Genomic DNA, 24,622 nt, shown 5'->3' with positions numbered 1-24,622 from the left:
CTCGAACCCACTAACTGTGAGATCATGACCTGAACTGAAGTTGGAGGCTTAACCAAAGGAGCCACCCAGGCGCCTCTACCATGAGCTTTTTATAAACAACACAGCACAGTCTGAAGTTTCAGAGGTCAGCCCCTGGCGGTGCTTGTAGTGAGGAAGCAGGGTGGGCCCCAGGAACAGCTAGCACAGTCTGAGGATCCCCTGGGGTTCACGGGAGACGTGGCTCCCCTGCGTGGAGTGCATCTGGTAGAGGTGATACAGCCTCTCCACAGTCAAAAGACCCTGTGGGCACCATCAAGCCTCCACATTCACCCATATGGGAACAAAGCTGCCAGCTGAGGGCAGCAAACCCTGGCACAGGCTGTGTTCCAATTTACCATAACACTGAGCCACTGTCACTGCATGGTGAGATGGCGGTTTCCTGGGACAAGCTGGCCACAGCGTGGTGAGACCCTCCCCCAGATGATTACCCATGGGGGTCTCTGAAGTGTGGGGTTTTAAAACACAACCACCCAAGATAAAATTCTGGAGAGAGGCACTGTCTGGTAGGCTGAAAACTTGGACACAGACGAGGAAGGTGCGGAGCTGATGGAACTGGGGGACACAGGAGGGGTGACTGATCACACATCAGTAAGGGTGTGAATTTCCTGCTCTGGAGACTAGAGCATGGGGTAAAGCCATTTTCACCATAGCCCACCAACACTGATTGACCTCAGTGTGCTAAAGAGTGCCACCAAGTGGAGGCAGAGCTATTAAACCAAGTCCCTTCAGGCACATCTCCACTAGGGTAAATGGACCTGAGAATTAGAACAGGCCCCTCCCCCAGAAAACCAGCACAGTCACTTGAAGGCACTAAATCTACTGATAATAGAGCACTGCAAAGTTGCAGCTCTAGGGGAAACTCAATATAATTTCATTTGGGTTTTTTTGTTTGTTCATTTGTTCAATTGTTTTTATTGTTACTGACGAATGGATAAAGATGTGGTTTAGGTATACAATGGAATACTACTACTTAGCAATGAGAAAGAATGAAATTGGCCATTTGAAGCTATGTGGATGAAATTGGAGGGTATTATGCTAAGGGAAATAAGTCAGTCAGAGAAAGACAGATACCATATCCTTTCACTCATATGTGGATCCTGGGAAACTTGGCAGAGGGCCATGGCGAAGAGGAAGGGGGGAAAAAGGTACAGAGAGGGAGGGAGGCAAACCATAAGAGACTCTTGAATGCTGAGAACAAACTGGACGGGGGAGGGGAAGAGGAATGTCGGTGATGGGCATTGAGGAGGGCATTTGTTGGGATGTGCACTGGATATTGTATGGAAACCAATGTGACAATAAATTACATTAAAAAAAGAAAAGGAGAAAAGCTCCTTAAAAATGTTTTTGTTGTTGTTGCTTCTGTTTTTTTTTCCTTTTGTGTCTTAGATACAGAAATGGCAAAAAAAATTATTTCTTTAATTTTTAATTTGTTTTTCTTCTTTTCTCTTTTCTCCTTTTTCTATCAAGTTTCTTTTAGCAAGCAGATCAAAACACACCTAGGATCTAGTTTCCTTTATTTGATTTTTTAAAATTTTTACTTTATTCTATTATTAGTATTGTTGTTTTTTTCCTCCTCCAAAATGACAAGACATAGGAATTCACCTCAAAAGAAAGAACAGGAAGAAATGATGGCCAGGGATTTAGTCAGGGCAGATGAAAGTAAGATATCTGAACTAAAATTTAAAACAAGGATACTAGCTGGGCTTGAAAAAAGGCATAGAAGACACCAGAGAATCCCTTTCTGCAGAGATTAAAGAGCTAAAATCTAGTCAAGCCAAAACTAAAAATGCTATAATGGAGATGCAAACCCAAATGGAAGTCATAAAAAAGAAGATGGACAAAGCAGAAGAGCAAATTAGTGATACGGAAGATAAAATTATGAAAAATAATGAAGCTTAAAAGAGGAGGGAAACAAAGGTCAGGGACCACAAAGGTGGACTTAGAGAACTCAAGGACTTCTTAGAATCAACTAACATTCATATCATAGGAGTCCCAAAAGTTAAAGAGAGAGAAGGGACAGAAGGTTTATGTGAGCAAATTACAGCTTAACATTTCCCTAACCTGGGGAAGAATACAGACATCAAAATCCAAGGACAGAGACCTCCCATTAAATTCAACAAAAGGCAGCCATCGCCAAGATACATCATAATCAAATTTCACAAAGTACACAGAAAAGGAAAGAATCCTAAGAGCAGCAAGTGAAAAAAGCCCTTAACCTATAAGGAACAGGTTCATAGCATCTCTGTCCACAGAAACTTGGCAGGCCAGAAAGGAGTGGCAAGGTATAATGGAAAAAAATATGCAGCCAAGAACTGTATCCGACAAAGCTGCCATTCAAAATGGGAGAGATAAAGAATTTCCCAAAACAAAACAGAAACCAAAGGGGTTTGTGACCACTAAACTACCCCTATAAGAAAGTTTAAGAGGGACTCTTTGAGTGGAAAAAAAAAAAAAAAGACAAAAGCAAGAGAGACTATATAGTACCAGACAGCATCACCAGAAACACCAGCTGTACAGGTAACACAATGGCACTAAATTTATATCATTCAGTAACCATTCTGAGTGTAAATGAACTAAATTCTCCAATCAAAAGACATAGGGTATCAGACTGAATTAAAAAAACAAAAAACAAAAAACAAGATCCATCTAAATACTGCCTACAAGAGATTCATTTTAGACCTAAAGTCACCTGCAGATGGGAAGTGAGGGGATGGAGAACCATCTATCATGCTAATGGATGTCAAAAGAAAGCTGAAGTAGCCATACTTATATTAGGCAAACTAGATTTTAAAACAAAGACAGTCACAAGAGATGAAGAAGGGCATTATATCATAATTAAGAGAGTTTGTCTATCAAGAAAATTTAACAATTGTAATTATGTGCATCCCTAACTTGGAAACACCTAAATATATAAACCAATTAATAACAAACAAAAAGAAACTCATTGATAATAATACAATTGCAGTAGTGGACTTTAACTGCCTTACATCATTACTGTCCCTTACATCAATGGACAGATCACCTAAGCAAAAAATCAACAACAAAGCAATGGCTTTGAATGACACACTGGACCAGATGGACTGAATGGATATATTCAGAACATTTCATCCTAACACTGCAGAATACACATTCTTTTCGCATGCACATGGAATATTCTCCAGAACAGATCACAAGTCACAAATCAACCTTCCACAAGTACAAAAAGATTGAGATCATACCATTCATATTTTCAGATTACAACACTATGAAACTTGAAGTCAACAATAAGAAAAAATTTTGGAAAGCCCTCAAATATATGGAGGTTAAAGAATATCCTACTAGAGGGCCGTCTGGGTGGCTTAGTCGGTTAAGCGTCCAACTTTCGCTTAGGTCATGATCTCGCGGTTCATGGGTTCAAGCCCCACGGCGGGCTCTGTGCTGACTGCCAGCCCAGAGCTGGAGCCAATTTCAGAGTCTGAATCTCCCTCTCTCTCTGACCCTCCCCTGCTCACACTGTGTCTCTCTCTCTCTCCTAGAAATAAAATTAAAAAATGTTTTTTAAAAAAGAATATCCTACTAGAGAATGAATGGGTTAACCAGGAAATTAAAGAAAAATAATTTTAAATACATGGAAGCAAATTAAAATGAAAACAATTGTCCAAAACATTTGCGATTCAGCAGTCCTGAGGGAAGTATATTGCAATTCAAACCTATCTCAAGAAACAAGAAAAGTCCCAAATATACAACCTAAACTTACACCTAAAGGAGCTAAAAAAAGGCACAGCAAAAAAAGCCTAAAGCCACAAGAAGGGAAATAATAAAGATTAGAGTAGAAATAAATGATATAGAAAGAACAACAAAACAGATCAATGAAACTAAGAGTTGGTTCTTTGAAAAAATTAACAAAATTAATAAACCTCCAAGCAGACTTAATAAAAAGAAAAAAAAGAAAGGACCTAAATAGATAAATCACGAATGAAAGAGGAGAGATCACAACCAACATCATGAAAATACAACAATTATAAGAGAATATGATGAAAAATTACATAGACACAATCTGGACAATCTGGAAGAAATGGAAAAACCCCTAGAAACTCACGAACTACCAAAACTGAAACAGGAAGAAATAGAAAATTTGAACAGACCCAAAATCAGCAAAGAAATTGAATCAGTAATCAAAAATCTCCCAACAAACAAGTCCTGGGTCAGATGGCTTCCCAGGGGAATTCTACCAGACATTTAAAGAACAGTTAATACTTATTCTTCTCAAACTATTCCAAAAATAGAAACAGAATAAAAACTTCCAAAGTTATTCTACAAAGCCAGCATTACCTTGACTTCAAAACCAGACAAAGACCCACTACAAAGGATAATTCAGGCCAATATCCCTGATGAACATGGATGTGAAAATTCCCAAGAAGATATTAGCAAATTGAATTCAACAGCACATTAAAAAAATTATTCACCAGGATCAAGTGGATTTTATTCCTGGGCTGCAGGGCTGGTTCAATATTTGCAAATTAATCAACATGATATATATACCACATTAACAAAAGAAAGGATAATAACCATATATGATCTTATCAACAGATGCAGACAAAGTATTTAACAAAAATATAGCATCCATTCTTGATAAAAACCCTCAACAAACTAGATATAGATGGAACACACCTCAACATCATAAAGGCCACATATCAAAAACACACAGCCAGCATCATTCTCAATGGGGAGAAAAGGAGAGCCTTTCCTCTACAGTCAGGAACAAGACAAAGATGCCCACTCTCACCATTACTATTCAACATAGTACTAGAAGTCTTAACTTCAGCAATCAGACAACAAAAAGAAATAAAAGGTATACAAATTGGCAAGGAAGAAGTCAAATACTAGTTGCAGGTGACCCAAATAGAAAATCAAAAGATTCCACCCCAAAATTGCTAGAACTAATACAAGAATTCAGCAAAGTTATAGGATGTAAAATCAACTTGCAGAAACCTGTTGCATTTCTTTAAAATTTTTTAACATTTATTTATTTTTGAGAGACAGAGAGAGACAAAGCATGAGTGAGGGAGGGGCAGAGAGAGAGAGGGAGGCAGAGAATCCAAAGCAGTCTCCAGACTTTGAGCCGTCAGCACAGAGCCCGATGCTGGGCTCAAACCCAACAATGGTGAGACTGTGACCTAAGCCAAAGTTGCATGCTCAACCAACTGAGCCACCCAAGCACCCCAAAACATGTTGTATTTCTATACACCAATAACAAAGCAGCAGAAAAAGAAATCAAGAAATCAACCCCATCTGCAATTGCACCACGAACAAAATATACCTAGGAATAAACTTAATTAAAGAGATAAAAGATTTATACTCTGAAAACTATAGAAGACTTATGAAAGAAATCAAAGATGACACAAAGAAATGGAAAAGCATTCCATGTTCATGGATTGGAAGAACAAACATTGTTAAAATGTCTATACTACTCAAAGCAGTCTACACATTTAATGCAATCCCTCCCAAAAATACTACCAGCATTTTTTGCAGAACTACAACAGACAATCCTAATGGATTGGATGGAACCACAAAATACCCCTGATAACCAAAGCAATCCTGAAAAAAAAAAACAAAACTGGAGGCATCATGATTCTGGATTTCAAACTATATTACAAAGCTGTAGTCATGAAGACAGTATGGTACTGGAACAAAAACGGATACATAGATCAATAGAACAGAACAGAAAGCTCAGAAATGGAGCCACAACTACATGTTCAACCAATCTTTGACAAAGTAGGAAGACTATCCAATGGAAAAAAGACAGTATCTTCAACAAATGGTACTGGGAAAACTGGATGGTGACATGCAAAAGAATGAAACTGGACCACTTTCTTACATCATACATATGAATAAATTCAAAATGGATGAAAGATTTAAACGTGAGGCAGGAAACCATCAAAACCCTACAGGAGATCACAGTCAGAAATCTCTTTGACCTTGGCTGGAGCAACTTCTTATTAGACACATCGCTGTAGGCAAGGGAAACAAAAGGAAAATAAACTATTGGGACTTCATCAAGATTAAAAGCTTCTGCACAGAGAAGGTAACAATCAACAAAACTAAAAGGCAGATTTCATAATGGGAGGAGATATTTGCAAATGACATAAGGATTAGTATACAAAATCTATAAAAACTTATCAAACTCAACACCTAAAAAACAAATAGCTCAGTTAAGAAATGGGCAGAAGACAGATATAGACAGTTTTCAAAAGAAGATATCCAGATGGCTAACAGTCACATGAAAAGATGCTTAACATCACTAATCTTTAAGGAAATACAAATCAAAACCACAATGAGATCCCACCTCACACCTGTCAGAATGGCTAACATTAACAACACAAGAAACAGGTATTGGTGAGGATGCAGAGAAAGGAGAACTCTTTTGCACTGTTGGTGTGAATGCAAACTGGTGCAGCCACTCTGAAGAACAGTACGGAGGTTCCTCAAGAAACTAAAAATAGAACTACCTTACAATCCGGCAATTGCACTATTAGGTATTTACCCAAATAATACAAAAATACAGATTTGAAGAGGTACGTGCACCCAACGTTTATAGCAGCATTATCAACAGTAGCCAAACTATCGAGAGCCCAAATGTCCATTGACTGTTGAATGGACAAAAATGCCATTTGTAATAATGTGGATGGAACTAGAATGTATTATCCTAAGTAAAATAAGTCAACCAGAGAATGACAAATACCATCTGATTTCACTGATGTGTGGAATTTAAGAAACAACCAGATGAATATATGGGAAGGGGGGTGGCGAAGAGAAGAGAGGGAAACAAACCACAAGAGATTCTTAATGACAGAAAGCAAACTATGTGTTGAGGGAGGGAGGTGGGTGGGAGATGGGCTAGATTGGTGATGCATACTAAGGAGGACACTTGTGATGAGCACTGGATGTTGTGCTTAAGTGATGAATCACTGAATTCTACTCCTGAAACCAACATTGCACTGTATGTTAACTAACTAAAATTTATATTTAAAAAAAGGAAAAGAAAATAAAGAAAGAAATGTAAAAGACTTAAAATAATCAAAATAATCTTAAAGAAAAACAAATCTGGAGTGTTTACAGTACCAGATATCAAGACATACAAAGCAGCAGTAATTAAGACTATATGCTACTGAGGTAAGGATAGATACATAGACCCATGAAACAGCAAAGAGAGTCCAGAAACAGTCCTGAACACTTTCAGTCACCTCACTCAGAACAAAAGCACAACTACAATTCAATGGGGGAAAGTATGGTCTTCTCCATAAATGATCTGGGCCCCTGGCTAGTCATAAAGGAAAACAAAACAAGGCAAAACTTTTGAATCTTCCCTTACACTATATACAAAAAAATACCTTGAGATAGGTCACAGACCTAAACATGAAAAGTAGAACAATAAAGTATAGCAGAATCCTGTTTAGTATTTTCTGAACTTGAAAAAGCTGTCTTAAATATGATGCAGAATACACTAGCCATAAAAAAAAGATTAAGTTAGAGTCCATTAAAATTAAGACCCTCTGTTCATTCAAGGGCACCATTAAGGCAAGCTACAAACTGGAAAAGCAATTTACAGTACATATATGCAACAAAGGACTCAAGACCTAGAACATATAAAGAACTATAAATCAATAAGACGACCTAATTAAAAATTGAGCAAAAAGACTTGAAAAGGCACTTAACAACAGATGACATCCAAATGACCAAAAATATATGAAAAGATGCTTAACATTAGTCATCAGGGAAAATGCAGATTAAAACTACAGTACAATATGATTACATTCCTCTTAGAGTGGCTAAAATCATATGGACTGACAGTACAGCAATCAGTATAACCACTTCATAAAGTGTTCATCAGATCAACTAAAGCTAGACATATGTATATTCTTCGACCCAGAAATTCCATTCTTGGAATATACCCATGAAATTGATGCTTATGGAAGTTTTACTTACAATAGTGCCAAACAGGAAATAATCCAAATGTTCATCAACAGTAGTTGGTAAGCAAATAGTGCTATATTCTTAAAATGCAATACAATGGATAAAGAATATATTACTGTTCCATGCAACCTGGGTGAATTTCATGCAGTGAATGCTATGTGAAAATAGCCAGATACAAGAGGATATACTATATATTTCTATTACATGAAGTTCAAAAATAAACATAATTAATCTATGTGCCAATGGAGGTCAGAATAGTGATGACCATTTGGGAAAGGAACACAAAAGAGATTTCTGGGTGCTGGAAATACTTTATGCCTTTGGCAAAAGTTTGTCTCTCAGGATATTAACTCCTTGCACCTCTGGTTTGTGTCATCTGGCCCATCCACACTGCCTCTGACAAAGCCAGAACCCACTTGCCATGGTGCTATGTTTTATCTGAGCCAAAGCCTCTGTGAATCTGTTTAGACCAGACTTGGGTACCAGAGAGAGTGGAGCTGCCACTCCAGCCTAATAGAGGCCATGCTAAACTAGGCCCTCTCCCTGGGGAGTCCGAGAAGATGAGGTGGAGATGAGATGAGGCAGTCATGGCAGCAGCATGGACTCTCCGTTGAGCAAGCAGCCAAGGCTTAGTGAGCAGGAAAGGTCAAGCAAATGTGGGGAAGCACCTAAACTGGGTTTCTCACAACTTTGTCATAGATAACTGCAGAAGCCACAATTCAATAAAGGCAGGGCAACTAATGGCTCACACCCCTTGGGAATGAAAGCTCAGGTTACACCAGCAGGCAAACAAACAATACAGATTAGCCAAAATGTTGGCTAAAAGCGAGGGAAATTGGTGATCAAGGAAGGAAATAAATATCTATAATGACTGTGAAAATTAATATACGGCAACCTCACTAAAATGGGATCAGGAGGATAGAACTGGAAGCTGGAAGGGGGAACCATACCACTCAATGTCAGTTACAAGAAGAATTGTTAATTACAGTCCCCAAAAGAGAATAATCAACAGGAAAGAATCATCCATTATAGGCCTCAACAGGGAAAGAAGTACATGGTATCTCCTATAAGAAATCAACTGTACCTGCAACTCAGCCAATTTCTCCAATGGACTTTTCTTCAAAACAAACCCTCCCAATCTTCATAAAATAATGCACCCTTCCTTTTTTTTTTTGTGACCTGTCTATGGTTTTGCCATAGCTTGCATGCCCCAAATTAAAATTCTCTGTTACTCCTGAATAAATCCATTTTTGCTGGCAAAATAACTGACTTTTATTTTAAGATTAATGGTCTTGAGACCAGCCCTAGCAGCAGACACTAATTTTTTCAATAATTCTCTTGCTTTAGGTTTTTTAGGAGATTGCAATTGGCCACCACTTTGTCAGAGATTCTATGAATGATTGGACTTGTACCTTCTCTTGAAGAAAAAGCAAAATAGCTTGTGTTCACACACACACAAAAATGCCAACTCTACATTATAATATTGGAGCTAAATATCATGGAAGAACAAGAGTGGATATAAGCAGTTCATGGGGTAAATCGTGTTGGATTTATCTTAGAGAACCCCTTGGATTTTTTGGGTCCCATCTATGCACTGGACTGTCAGTTACTCACTCCCGTTCAGTTCGTACTTACTCCTTGAGAGACCAACTGGGTCCACTGCCAGAAGTCAACTAGGCACCACTTGGAATATAGCCCCTTATATACCACAAGGCATGGAATCTCTCTTTCCAAGCTACTGCTGAATGGACTGGACAACAAAGCCAGTAATTTCAGGGGAGCTGATCATCTATAGGAGATGAGAAGCCTAATACTTCCTCTTCCTCCCACCCATGGACTGTTCCAAGGCATGGTTTCTTTCTATAGCCCATTAGAGGACGTCCCAAATGTCAGGGCAAGTACACCTGCAGGGTGGCCTGCTGGGTCTATTCATTGTACCACAGTGGCCAGTTTAGTAACATTTCACTTTTATTGCTTCCCAGTCATCCTGAATATTTCCCCCTTTCCCTCACTCTCACTGCTCTGCTCTGGGATTAAACTCTCCAATTATTAACACATAAGCTTGCCCTAGACTTTGTTTTTTAGGGAGGCCAGGAAAAACATGTGTAGTTGGGGGCGTGAGATGTTTTAGAATCAAAAGTTTTGATGTATGATAAATGCATATGTTTATTCAATAAACATTAAATAGATTATTTTTGCACCAAAGCGTATTTAGGTCATCTGGACAACTACTTTATAATTGGATGGATATTCCCACTATTTCAATGCTTTACTTTCAATTGCTTAAAGATTATGTACTTGAGCAATAAATTCTATTTATCAGCTGTAAGTACCAATCTAATTTTAATGAGCCAATGTCAAAAAAAGGGGATACACAATGTGAAATTGATGCTTATCACAAATGAAGTCTTAGGATGAAGGGATATTTCAAGTAATTTGAATACAGTAAATTGGTAGGCCAACTTGAGTTTCCATCTGAGGTTTGACAAATTTAAAAGTCTATGAAGTACATGGCAGTCCATAATTCATGTTCTGAGAGACATTTAGTTTCAATAAAATAATTTAATGTTGTTAATTTGAATTATATTGATCCATGGGAGCTGCAGAATAGAAAAATAAAGGTCTGATGAGGTAACTGGAGGGAATTTGCTTTGCATAGTGATATGTAAATTTTATCTTTTCTCTCCATTGTAAAATATTCAATAATATCTATGTTGCTCTCTCATCTTTTTTGATGCAAGTGGATTGTATAAGAGAGCATCAAGAGGTGATGAGTTTATGGCAAGATCAATGATTATTAAAAAAGAAAGACTACCATGATAACTGGGTATACTTACACTTAATGAATGCTCACTGAATATGCAGAAGAGTCAGGCCTCCATGGGGAGGTGAGGGTTGGAGGGTGGTGTTGGGTGGGTCAGTGTCCCTGGTTCAGCAAACATTTGTAATAAGTAAACATCTTTTAATGGCCGAGCTGCTTGTCACCTGTGAGTTCCTCCACGGAACAGGATGTGGGCTCCCCACCCTCATTCCCAGCATCTGGCACAGGTGTAGACAAGGCTAATCATCCTTTCAAAGTGAAATATTTGAAAGTACACAGAATTTGAGACTAAACTATATGTATTGTTCCTTATATTGGAGACAAATGCAATAGTGAAAGAATTTTGGGTCAAAGGGTTAAACACTGTGATAAAACACCTCTGATAACTTGGAAAAATGCGTGTCTATATATTCATATATATAGGGGTAAAGAAAGATACCTCTAAATGCAACATTCTCCAAAGGGAGAAATCAAAGTGTAATGTACAGCAATGGGGTCATTTAAGTGCTCTGTTTTCATCTTGGTCCTTCATCTCCTGGAAGGAGTCATGAACAATTCACTGATTCAGCTGAATAATAATGGCTACGAAGGCATTGTCATTGCAATTGACCCTAATGTGCCAGAAGATGAAACACTCATTCAACACATAAAGGTAGGTTCAAAATGGTAATTATCCATGCTTTAAAAAAATTTTTTATCTAATTTTATTTTTTTGATGTTCATTTATTTTTGAGAGAGAGAGAGAGAGAGACAGAGTATGAGTGGGGAAGGGACAGAGAGAAGGAGAGAGAGTCACAGAATCCAAAAGAGGCTCCAGGCTCTGTTAGAGCTGTCAGCATAGAGCCTGATGCAGGGCTTGAAAGCCGTGAACTGCAAGATCATGACCTGAGCCAAAGTCAGACACTTAACCTACTGAGCTACTCGGGTTTCCCTATGCTTAAAAAAAAATTAGGTGTAATATTGTGACAGAGCAAACATGAGTTCTCTAACTCCAGCTGTGTGACACTGCCAAATTATTTTCATGTCTGAGCATGTTTCTTCAGCTGTAAAATATAAATAACACCGAACTATTAGGATTCTTGTGACAGATGAGATCATAAATGCAGTGCACATAACTCAGAGTTTGATATATCATTGGTGCTAAATAAATGATGTCTACACTGACTGGCTATGGATGATTTCATTGAAAACTGTTTAGTTTTGCGCTAAGGCAGGGCCAGCTACATTTAGCAGAGAGTGTACAATGCTCAGAGGATAATTCCATTGCTTAATTTTACCATTGGTTTATATCAGATTCTCCTTTTATTCTCCTAATTATAATCCCCTTCTCTGTGATCCTTTTTAATATAGGAGTCCAGGATGCAAATCTCTGACTTAAGAACAATCCTGACCTTTCCAATGAAAGGAAACTATGCATTTTACCAGCCGCAATGCAAGGGACTCTCTCAGGGCTGCTGGTCGGCCTTGCCTCACTTGTTGCTTCTCTGATGGGGGAAGGAAAAACTAGGGCAACATCTAACTTCTGTAAAGGGGAGGGAATAGGGAGGGAGCATACAACAGCAAACTCTAAGGATAAGAAGGAAATGCCTTAAAAAAGGCAAAAGTGTTAGTCTGGAAAAGGGCGATAATAGTAAGTACCATCCTCACAAACTTTGTGATGATTAAACTTAACAATGCATGCATATAAGGGAAGCTGAGTTAAGGGTATATGAAAACTATGTACAATTTTTGTATGTCTTCTTTAAGTCTAAAATTATCTCAAATTTTTTTTAAAAACTAAAAAATGTATGCATAATGTCTGATACACAGTAAGAGTTCAGTAAATGGTAGGCACAGTCATCAATCACCAGCCCCACTTTTAATCTTTCTAGATCAAAAGATCCCTGGGGCGCCTGGCTGGCTCAGTCAGTTAAGCATCCAACTTTGGCTCAGGTCATGATCTCATGGTCTGTGGGTTCAAGCCCCACATTGGGCTCTGTGCTGACAGCTCAGACCCTGGAGCCTGCTTTGGATTCTGTGTCTCCCTCTCTCTCTGTCCTTCCCCTCTAGCTCTCTGTCTCTGTCTCTCAAAATAAGATAAAGACACACACAAAAAAAATTCCTCTTAACCAAGTCAAAGGCAATGAAGCTTGTTTCTGGGCAAAGTTCCTTCATGTGAGTTCAGAAGTTAATAGTGCAAGGGCTCCAAAGGTTGCCCCCAAAGGTTCTTTGTTCTGAGCAGAAGCAAGGCCAGAAAGATGGAGTTTGGAAAGGGGGCCATCTCTACCACCAAGAGAATGTTGGTGTTGGAGAAGTGCAGCAGTGATAGGGGAGGAGAAGCTTACCTGTTTAAGTGGAAGACTATCAGGTTTACCATTGGTGAAAGAGAACTTTACATCTTTTGAAGTCCCTCAAATCAGAAACCTTGGGCAAGTTTTTGATTACCTCTATCTTTAGAAATGACATGAGCAAAAATGAAGGAGCTCACTTAAAGTTACAAAGTATGGAAGAAAAATTGTGGCCCCCAGCAATGTTTCTGTCTCTGGGTAGACAGTCAGTAGGGCTCAGGAAATATCAGGAGGAGGACACAGATGCCTTATCTTGAATGACAATGGTCATTTGTATTTATATTGTGCTTTAGAGCTTTCAAAGCTCTTTCATCTCACTATCTTTGGGGGTTTTCCTCCTGAGAAATGTACTTTCTCACTACAGTGATTAAATTCACTTTCTGGTATGAGCCCAAAGTGAGTCGGGTATAAGTTTGTTTCCACATCTTCTTTGTAACAGGGCAATAGTGTACTCTGTGTCCCAGACTAGTTAATAAAACTATGTTCCTCACTATTTGATGTTCCAGATCTGCAGAGTTGAGGGACCTCACTGTTCGCTTTGCTGCGTTTTCTGGCCATCCCTCACTCTCTGCTTTCTAAGGGAATTCTCTTCTCATGCCCTTGTGGGGCAGAAGCTTCTAAGTCAGCTCTTAAATACTGGTTTTAGCAGGACAGTCCCTAACGTTTTTCCACATGTAATACCGGCAGATAGCACTGCAGCAGTTCTATCCACCGCACCTACATTCTAGTCAGTTTTAGTTATAGAAGTAACAAAACACACAAGAGGCAATGAGACTAAGGGAGAAACTCACTCTCTGTTCGTGTGCTCGCTCTCTCTCTCTCTCTCTCTCTCTCTCTCTCTCACACACACACACACACACACATTAAAAATACACAATGGGAGTAGTCTGGGGTGTTCTCAATGTGTGGGAGCCCAGGCACCTCCTGACTTGGCACTCCTGGACAGTTTGCCACTCATCAAAACCACTTCATTCATTCATTCTTTGTTCATCTAACCAACAAATATTTACAGGGCATTTACAAAATGTCAGTACCAGGAATCCACTGGTGAATAGTATACTACCTCTGCCCTTAAGGAATTATCAGCCCATCCTATAAACTGTTATCCTCAACCTTCTCCAAACCTCATAAGTCTAAATGTCTATTTGGATGTGAAGTCACCTTCTCAAAATCTGGAACAGATACTGAAGCAAAGATTCCTTATTAATGTTTCTATTAAAACATGGACAAGAAAATTTCATGCTGCTTATTCTTCCTGGAGATACTGAAAATTCATATTTCACAAGTCAAATTATAATATAATACTCTAATGTAGGAAGTTTTATACCTACTTTTAAACTTTTTGGTGATCTTAACTCAGTAATTTTATTTTTTTAAAAATTTTAATGCTTATTTATTTTTGAGAGAGACAGAGTATGAGTTGGGGAGGAAACAGAGAGAGAGAGAGAGGGAGACACAGAATCTGAATCAGAGCTGTCAGCACAGAGCCTGATGCAGGGCCCAAACTCGTAAGCTGCTAGATCATGACCTGAGCCGAAGTCAACACTCAACTGACTGAGCCACTCAGGCACCCCCAGTGTTTTTACTTTTTTTAAATGAGACAATAGTATATTATCCTAGTGTTTGTTAAAAATCTGGCTTTGGGAGAAGGAAATGCAAATTACAAGAACTTTTAAAAAACTGTCCAGGCAGCCATTACTATCACTATTTGAAGGGAGGGAACTTGAGGCTCACAGAGATCAAATAAATTCCCCAAGTGTCTAATTTTTTGTCTATGATTTCTTGAATAGCTAGGGCATGATAAACATTTTTGGTTAGTTGATTTACATGTTGAGCTGTATGAATCTCTTGGACTAATGCAATGGTAGAAACAAAATTGTATATGTAAAGGTCAATCTTTTATGAGTAAGGGTCATTAGCCTGTTCAGAGCTCCAGGGAAGTATTGATGAAAACAGGACCTGCCAGAGACATGACGGCTGTTCACATAATCATAAAAGAAGTTCCCACCATAAGTTCCTTCACAAGGTGCAATCATCATACCAGGGTCAGAATAAGGGGACAAGTCACTCCCAATACCAATCAACAAGGTACCTTGGGGGTCGGTACCCAAGCAGAAATAACTGAGTGGGGGTGGATATCGGTCATCATCTGATGGCAAAAACCTTGCAAACTTGCCTTAACCTCACAAAGAAAGAGCTTTCTCGACTAGTGGGCTCAGAATGGCTCCCAACACTGTTAGGAAGTGGCAGAGCAGGAGTCACTCCTGCATCAACGGGCAAGTACTGCTTCCCCATGGAATGATGAACTGTTTCTGCCCCTAAGGCCAACCCTGCCAGGCACTGGACTCTAGTCACTCTGGTCTGCTCCAGCAAGGACAGTCCTCCTGCAATCACCCGTTTTTCTCTTACATTATCTGTTCTTTTCCATTAGCACATACATATGTTATAATAGTTTCCATTTTTAGAAAACAACAAAGCAAAACTTCCTTGTTCTGAAGTCCTCTTTCAGCTACTAGTTCATTTCTCCATTCCTTTTTAATTTACAGAAAAACTTGACCTGTTGTCTGTATTCACCGTCTCTGCTTCCTCATCCCCTGTTGTGTTGAACTCACTCATATGGAGCTTTCATCTCTATTCCACTAAAATGGATCACTCAGGTCACCAAATCCGTTGCTCAGTTCTTAGTCTTCATCATACTTGATTGCTCAGCAGCATTAGAAACCGATGAGGAGTCTCTCCTTCCTTAAACACTCTTGCCTCAGTGCCTTCTGATTTCGTCCCCAGGCACCTGCTGTTCCCTCTGAGTCTCCTCTGCTGGCTCCCCCTCACCTCGCCCCTAAATGCGTGGCCTGAGGGCTCGGTCTTCAGCCCTCTTCTCTCCTATGTCTATACTTGCCTTTGTGCCTTTCAGTGGTTTTCAGTCCTCATCGACCCAATACTCCTTCCTATAATAAATCTCTTACAATACCCTCTCTACTGTTTTGTCATGAAGCAGCTCAGGGAATATGCAGAGACATTTAGAATTTAACACTACAGCTCTTCTCATTTTAGAGAAATAAAGTCAGGCGTAACTTGAAGAGAAATTAATTATGCCACTTCCTTACACTGAACACACTTAGTACTACCGTAAAAATAAATACTCTCATAACATTTAGTTAACCCCAAAATTATTACAGGAGCCAGCAGTGCTACCATCACATTCATTTTAATTTGAGTTTCTCTCCCAGTACTACTTGGTATGGGACTTTGGGACCTATACTCTCAAGCTGTCAGTTTCTCCCTTAAAGGTTTATTGATTCTCAAAAGATCAAATTAAATGAAATCAATAACTAACATTTCATAAGCACTTACATGTGCTAAGTAAACACGGTTCTGAGTGCTTTCTTGATTTCATTGCTCCTCATGACAACTAGCTCCTCATGAGCTAGTCACTAGAATATTTTCTACTCTATATGTGGAGAAACTGAGGTTCAGGAGGGCTTGAGGAAATTGCCTGATGTCCTGCCATAAGTGGTAGAGTCAGAATTAGTGTCTGCCTCTGGAGTCTGCATTGTCAGCCATTATAGTGAGACACACAGCATGTGGTAAGTACTCAGAAAAGATCAGCTATTATTATTAATAAAAGGTATTTCCACATTTCCCCTTCCCATCTTGATAAATACCTAGTCTTTGGAAATGTGAAATACAGTTGTAAATTTGAGTGATTGGCAATTTTGCCTATTTTCTGTCATAACTGTGCTGATTATATATGTTTTCCTTTTTCCCAGGACATGGTGACACAGGCATCTCCCTATCTGTTTGAAGCTACAGAAAAAAGATTCTATTTCAAAAGTGCTGCCATTTTGATTCCTGAAAAATGGAAGACAAAACCTGAGTATGTGAGACCAAAACTTGAGACCTACAAAAATGTGAGAATATCAAGTTCTTTTTTTCACATTCAATTTTCTTCTCTAATTCAGTTTTTTTTCATCAAAAATATTCTAGAATCAAATGAAATTGTTTCAAAATACTCGAGTGAAAAAGGTCAATTCATTTGCTGAAATTTTGTAATAATGATTTTTTATTAAATGTCAGGCTGACGTTCTAGTTGCTGAACCAAATGTTCCCGGTAATGATGAACCCTACACAGAGCAGATGGGAAACTGTGGAGAAAAAGGGGAAAGGATTCATTTCACTCCTGACTTCCTAGCAGGAAAAAAGTTTGCTCAATATGGACCACAAGGTAGGGCTAGAGATAAAATATTCTGCTATATTTCTCACAATTTAATGACTTTATGTTCAAAGTAGATCAACAATAGCATTATCTGAGTAAGCAAATATAAGTGAAATAAATTATTATAACTTTTTATCACTTAAAATAGTGATTCAGAATAGTGTATTTCTCAGTTAAGATTTAATTTCTTTATAGTTAGCATATATGTGTAAATATAGTATTTCTAGTTCTTAGAAATTGTTATCAGATAATATTATATTATACTTTCCAAGTATAATCAAATGTAATTCATTTTAGATAGTTAGGTTAACTAATAACTAGTACTAGGTTTCCTTGCTATCTTAAAAAGATTAGACCCAGTTTGATTTTCTTCATAAATAGGCAAGGCAGAGAAAACAAACAAAAGAGTGCTAGCACCTCCACACCCCACCCCAAATACACGAGTGCCCTTACACACCTTATCAGAAAGAGGTGTCAAACAAATGTACCTCTTTGTTGTTCCTTCACAACACTGCATCTCAACTCCACAACAGGAAAGGAAAATTTCCAACCTAGGCTCAATATGTTTTTAACTGATTTACCTAAGTGCTCCATCCCACTCCTGAGCCCACCTCAGCCATCCTAGTCACCACATATAATGTCATTCCTTTATAACCTCTTCTTACTGCCCTGTGACTCCATGCCTGCTCCCCTATGACCTTACCTTACCTTTAAGAGGTCATCAGTTGTTCCCCAGCACTGACAGAATAGTCTAAATCTTTAATGTGAGATTCTAGGTCTTCCTTAGTATGCATTCCTTCATATACCCATCCAAATTCAGCCTACCTAGGAAATTCCAGGAAAACTCAGCTGAATAGAAGTCACTAAGATTCATGCAAAATTAACAAATACTTACGGCATGCCTATTAAGTTCTAGGCACTATTTGCCAAGGCAAGACAATGAAGAAGTCATGGTGTCTGTTCTCATGGAGATAAATGTCTAGTGTGACAGAACAGACTAGAATGTAAGGAGTAATGAAAATATAACATGATAAGGGATCATAATGGAATATAATAAAAGTGCAAAGGAGGGGTATATGGAATAGTTTGAGGATGTCAGAGAAGGCTCCTAGGTAGAGATAAGCCTGATTTTGAAAGAGGAGTAGGGATTACCCACAGAGAGAGGGAGAGAGTATTTTGAGCCAGAGGAAAAATATGTGAAAAGAACAAGAGATGAGCAAGAGCATGGTGTGACTCTAGATAGCAAAAAGAGTTTAGGAATTCACTGTGATTTTAGACTTTTGGTAGTGGGTGAAGAACAGCAAGAAAAATGGCTTCAGCGAGGAGCAGGGCCTGGATCATCAGAAATTTTGTGTGCCATGTTGAGATGTTGGACTTAACCTGAGCACCAGTGGGGAGCCATCTAAGACTAGAGATACGTTGGCCAGTTGAATGGCTATTGCAGTGATTCAGGAGTAGGTAGCAGTGCAACTGGAAAGAGGAGACTAGGTCAAAGCAAAAAGGCAGAGTTGTAGTAGACAGGCCTTGAGGGTTAACCAGATATGAGCCATGAGGGAGAAGGACATACTGGGGATGCTGCCCTAGCGGCCTTGTGAATGCCTCTGGCTTCCACAGCAGCCTGCACTGACCTCCATCATTACACTTGCACCACTGGTGATTTTAGTTATCTGATCATTTGTGTCATCTGCTAGACCGTGAGCTGTGATAAGGACAGGGCAGTTGTTTCATCTTTGTGTGAATAACTGCCTGGCACTTACTAGTGCCTGATTAACATTTGATGAGCCAAAATAAGTAGCTATATTTTAAAGAAATGTGCAGTTGTCATTAGATTTTTTTTTCCCTAAGGAAATCAAAACTTTAATTGAAAAAAATTAACATAGCAAAGGATAATGATGTTCGGAAAAATTACCTTCTCCTAGTGTGAGAAGATAATTTTGTCATTCTTGTGGTAATCAGGTGTTTAAAATATTTTCTCACAGGAAGGGCCTTTGTCCATGAATGGGCTCATCTGCGATGGGGGGTATATGATGAGTACAATGATAAACAGAAATTCTACTTATCCAATGGAAAAAGACAAGCAGTAAGGTATGTGTATTTTAATTTAATTTTCCCAAACTATTTTTTAAGTTTATTTATTTATTTTGAGAGAGAGAGAGAGAGAGAGAGCATGTGCATACACAGACACTTGTGTGTGTAAATGGGAGGAGGGGCAAAGATAGAGGCAAAGAGAGAATCCCAAGTAGTCTCCACACTATCAGTGCAGAGTCCAAGCAAGAAGGAGAGCTCAGTCTCACAAGCCTTGATATTCATGACCTGAGCTGAAATCAAGAGTCAGATGCCCAACTGACTGAACCACCCAGGCACCCCATCCCAAACTATTTTAAATTGCAACCATTTTTTCCATGAGTTGATGACTTCAAAAATACCAGTTTTTTTGTTATGTTTTCTTTCATTCTCTTAGTGCCTTCTTTTTCAGCTTCCCATGAAATGACTTCTTTTGTTCACTTTATAAGTGCTTCAAATAGTTGAACTGTCTACTCTGCAGCTACAAATCATTTGCCTGTGTGTGTGTGTGTGTGTGTGTGTGTGTGTGTGTCTGTGTGTCTGTGTGTGTGCATCTATAAGAAATCCATAGGTACTATGTCCAGTGTCTCCATCTTCCTATGTCAGAATCAGGGACATAAGTCAGTCAAATGGGATTCTTTAGTGCCTTGAGGGCAGAATGGTATCTATGTGGATTTGATCAGTACAAATGGGCCTGGGAGGGACTGTGGAACTTACATGAATGACAATCCAAATATTAAATCAAAATTTATCCCAATTTAAATTAAACTTTCTGTACTGTCAACAGAAAGCAAACTGAAAGTATTATAATGGCTGATTATTTTATGGGTGAGTTAGATTTAAGCAAATATAAACTGCTTTAGTACTAACATAAAAGACCGGGAACTTCCCAATTTACTTTAAAGAGTGAGCATAATTTAGATACTAAAACCCAACAGATGGTTTGAAAAAATAATTCTGTAGATACAGTTTTCAAAAAGATTTTAAATTAATGGATAGTAAATTATATCTGGTAGAATTGAGGGAATAACAAACATACTAAGGCCAAGTAGGATATCTTCCAGAAATTTGAAAATATTGTGATATTAGGTAACTAATTAATATGGTAGATTGAGTACAGAAGAAAAACAGTGATTCCAATAGATTCTCAAAGGAGTTGGATAATTTTGCACACTTATGCCCGAATTTAAAAACAACTTCTTTTTTAATGACTAAAATTTGGTACAACAGTCCTCTCTACTTCTGTCTTCAGTTCTGCTTGCCTGACGCTGTTCAAGGACAGAAACTAGGGTTGGGTTCAGTTACTGTCTTACATGGTGCAGCTGTTAGCAAGGGGAGCAGTGCTGGGCTCAGCGCTCCATCTCGGCTTCTCAGTTTTCCCACAGGAGCATTACTGCTCACCATTTCGCCTTTCTTTACTACATTCAAACTCTGTTAGCTAGGTCCACTTCTGTTGTATCTTCCCTCATTGTTACATCGTGTCAGGCATACATAGACATTATGTGCCTTCTAGAACCAGGCACACCCCTCCAGATTCCTTTACCTTATTCCCTCTGCACCTCACAGACCATATCCCAGGGGCCTTTCCCTGATGTGATCCTGTGTTGGACTGACCTCTACAGTCTCACCCAAAGGATGCCACACCAAACCCAACATCTGCCTTCCACACTTCTCTTTTCTAAGCTTCCACATAGTTGGATGCTGTATGTTCCCTCAAGAGAAAAACTCATTAGTAAGGTTATTAGTCCTTCCTAGAGATATTCTAGACATATTTACATATATGGGATATTCTTCTACAGATAACATTAGCAAAGCTGACATGATCACCATGTCCTCTTAACAAAAATTTAATTATAGCATATTAATAATATTTATTGCTTCTTATCTTCCAAATACTTTTGGAGGCCTAGGAGCAATTAAAAAAATGAAGGTACTGATCCCAACAGAAGGTTACTTCCTTAATATGATACAGAACATTACCTGAAAGCCAATATCCTTTGTATTTAATAGAGAAATGACAGACACATTTATAGGAATAAGGATGACCACTATTAGCACATTCTTTGTTTAGAAAGTTGTAGCCAACGCAATAACACCTTAAACTAAAGAGTTGAAAAACAGTGGGGGCATGGGGCACCTGGGTGGCTCAGTCGGTTGGGCGTCTGAATTCAGCTCAGGTTCGATCCCCGCATCAGGCTCGATCCCCGCATCAGGCTCTGTGCTGACAGCTAGCTCAGAGCCTGGAGCCTGTTTCCGATTCTGTGTCTCCCTCTCTCTCTAACCCTCCCCTGCTCACGCTGTCTCTCTCTCTCAGAAATCAATAAAAAACATTAAAAAAAAAAAAAACAGTGGGGGCAATAGGGGGCTGCTACTCAAAAGGAAAAGAAAAAATTGGGTTTAAATGGATGAGACATAGTCTACTTAAAAACCCAAGGAAATAGATAGAAGTTAAAATTGACGAAGTCAATAAGGTGACTAGATACAAAATGAATATTCAAATTGCTTTCCATAGATTAACAATAATGAGTTCAAAAATATAATGGAAAAAATTTTCTCCATTTAAGATAGCAATTAAAAATGTAATAAAAGTAGGGGGAAGAGATCACCTCACATTGTCAGAATACCTAACCTCAACAACACAAGAAGCAACAGGTGTTGATGAGGATATGGAAAAAAAGGAACCCTCTTGCACTGTTAGTGGAAATGCAAATTGGTGCAGCCACTCTGGAAAACAGCAACGGAGGCTTCTCAGACAGTTCCAAATACAACTACCCTATGATCCAGCAATAGCACTACTGTGTATTTACTCAAAGAATACAAAATCACTAATCCAAAGGGACACACGCATCCGTATGTTTATAGCAGCACTATGTACAACTGCCAAATTATGGAAGCAATCCAAGTGTCCATTGATAGATGAATGAATAAAGAAGAGTTGGGATATATATATATATATATATGTACATATATATATACATACATACATATACATATATATATACATACATCCCCCCACACACACACACAGGAATATTATTCAGCCATAAAAAAAGAATGAAATCTTGCCATTTGCAACAACATGAATGGATCAAGAACATGTAATGCTAAGTAAAATAAGTCAGAGAAAGACAAATGTTATATGATTTCTGTCATATGTAGAATTTAAGAAGCAGAACAAATGAGCAAAGTGGAAAACAGAGAGAGAGAGAGAAACCAATAAACAGATTCTTAACTAACTGAACAAACTGATGGTTACCAGAAGGGAGGTGGGTGGAGGGAATGGGTGAAATAGGTGATGAGGATTAAGTAATGAGTGCATGCACTTGTTGTGATAAGCACCAGGTAATTAAAATAAAAACTTAAAAAAAAATTTAAGTAGGGTCAACTCTAAGAAATGTGAAAGTCATATTAGAATAAAACAATAAGAGCCTTCTAAGGAATTTAAAAGAATATCAAGATAAGTTGAGAGATTTTAATTCATGGAACATGTAAATTCAACACAATTAATACATACATTTTATGAAACTAGTTGACATCTCATTTTTAAAATCCTAGAGATCATTCAGTAGATAGTAGCTAAGAACAGTTTTGAAAAAGAATATTAATAAAGGGTAATTTTACTTATTGACTTTTAAATATACTTTATAGTTAAAGGCTACATTAATTAAAACAATGGAGGCTGATAGACACATATATAATAACTTATTATTTAATACAGCCAGAATTACAAATTTATGAGGAAAGGCAGAATTTCTTAAGATATCAGGGCAATTTTTAACTGTGTGGAAAAAAATTAACAGAGCTTATTCCAGTTGGAATAAGTCTCATTAAATATAATGAGTAAGAAAAACTAGATTAATATTAATAAACATTGAATTTTTATTTGGTAAACTTCTTTCTATGCATTCAAGAATTGGAAAAAGACATAACTAAATAACTAAAGGAATAATAAATTTGGCAACATATGAATTGAAATTTTGGCTGTACACAAACCAAACACAAATTAAATAAAAAGGTAAAAACAAAAAAAATTTACAAAAATTAAGAAACCAGACTTTTAAGAGCTTAGTATTATAACACATAAAGAACTTTTTAAAACCAGAAGCAAAATGGTAACTCCCTAATAGAAAAATAGACACTGGAGAAGAATAAATGATTCACAAAAGAGGAAATAAAAATGGCCACTATACATATAATAAATGTTCATGCTTACTAGTAATCAAAGAGGTACAAATGTGACTAGGATGGGAATCACTTACTACCTAGTAAGTAAAGCTACTCTCAGTGGAAAGGGCATTCCACAGATGGTTGTTAGAGGCATGAACTGGCACAACTTTCCTAGAAAGCAATTTGATGACACATATCAAATCTGTAAAATGTTTCCTATTTTTTGATCCAGTAATATCACGCTTAAAAATCCGCTTTAAACAAAATGATGGAATGGGCTGTATCAACAGACTTTAAAATATTCAGACTTTTACTATGGGAATCAATCATGTAGCAAACTTGGAAACAGAGCCAAAACTTCATGTGGAATTTTATTTATTCATTGAAGTTTTACTTTTAGTACTGACTAATTAGTACCATATTTGTACTAATTTGGAGGGGGGAGCCTAAATTAAATAAATTAGGCTACAATCATTTTATAGTTTCAAAACATACAGCTATTAAAGTCACATTTAAAAAATTTTTTTATTTATTTCTAGGAGAGAGAGAGAGAGAGACAGCGTGAGCAGGGGAGGGTCAGAGAGAGAGGGAGATACAGACTCTGAAATAGGCTCCAGGCTCTGAGCTGGCAGTCAGCACAGAGCCCGCCGCGGGGCTCGAACCCACGAACCGCGAGATCATGACCTAAGCGAAAGTCGGACGCCTAACCGACTAAGCCTCCCAGGCGCCCCTAAAGTCACATTTTTAAAGGATATTATGAGTTATAGTACATTAAAATCTTAAGTATACTAACGTAACAAGTTTTTTTTAAAAAGCAGGAAGCAAAGCTATATATGCAATGCTATGTTGATAATATAGAGAAGAAAATGCAAGGGTGTTATATGGAAACCAACTTGACAATAAACTATTTTTTTAAAAAATGCTTCAATATGTTAACAGTAGCTTACTTTTGATGGTGAGACATGATTTTTTTTTATTCTTCTTTATATACTCCTTTGCTATTTTCCATGGTGTTCATACATTGTTTATATGCTTGAA

At 38.0% G+C, this 24,622-nt stretch overlaps 1 protein-coding gene across 1 annotated transcript in view; it reads left to right on the top strand.

The window, feature by feature from the left end:
• The first annotated feature begins 11,303 nt into the window (after window positions 1-11,303).
• The window catches only part of CLCA1 (chloride channel accessory 1), a 30,775-nt gene continuing 17,456 nt past the window's right edge, over window positions 11,304-24,622 (top strand). Inside the window, exons 1-4 of the mRNA XM_039255747.1 lie at window positions 11,304-11,465; window positions 16,908-17,048; window positions 17,215-17,362; window positions 19,333-19,438. Coding sequence (XP_039111678.1) covers window positions 11,304-11,465; window positions 16,908-17,048; window positions 17,215-17,362; window positions 19,333-19,438 — 557 coding nt within the window. The remainder of the gene's footprint in view (window positions 11,466-16,907; window positions 17,049-17,214; window positions 17,363-19,332; window positions 19,439-24,622) is intronic.

Source organism: Hyaena hyaena, unplaced genomic scaffold, assembly GCF_003009895.1.
Source record: "Hyaena hyaena isolate Hyena2069 unplaced genomic scaffold, ASM300989v1 scaffold_544, whole genome shotgun sequence".
In the NCBI taxonomy this organism is placed as follows: Eukaryota; Metazoa; Chordata; class Mammalia; order Carnivora; family Hyaenidae; genus Hyaena; species Hyaena hyaena.
Note: the sequence above shows the minus strand (reverse complement) of the source record. Positions and strands in the feature narration are given on the sequence as shown.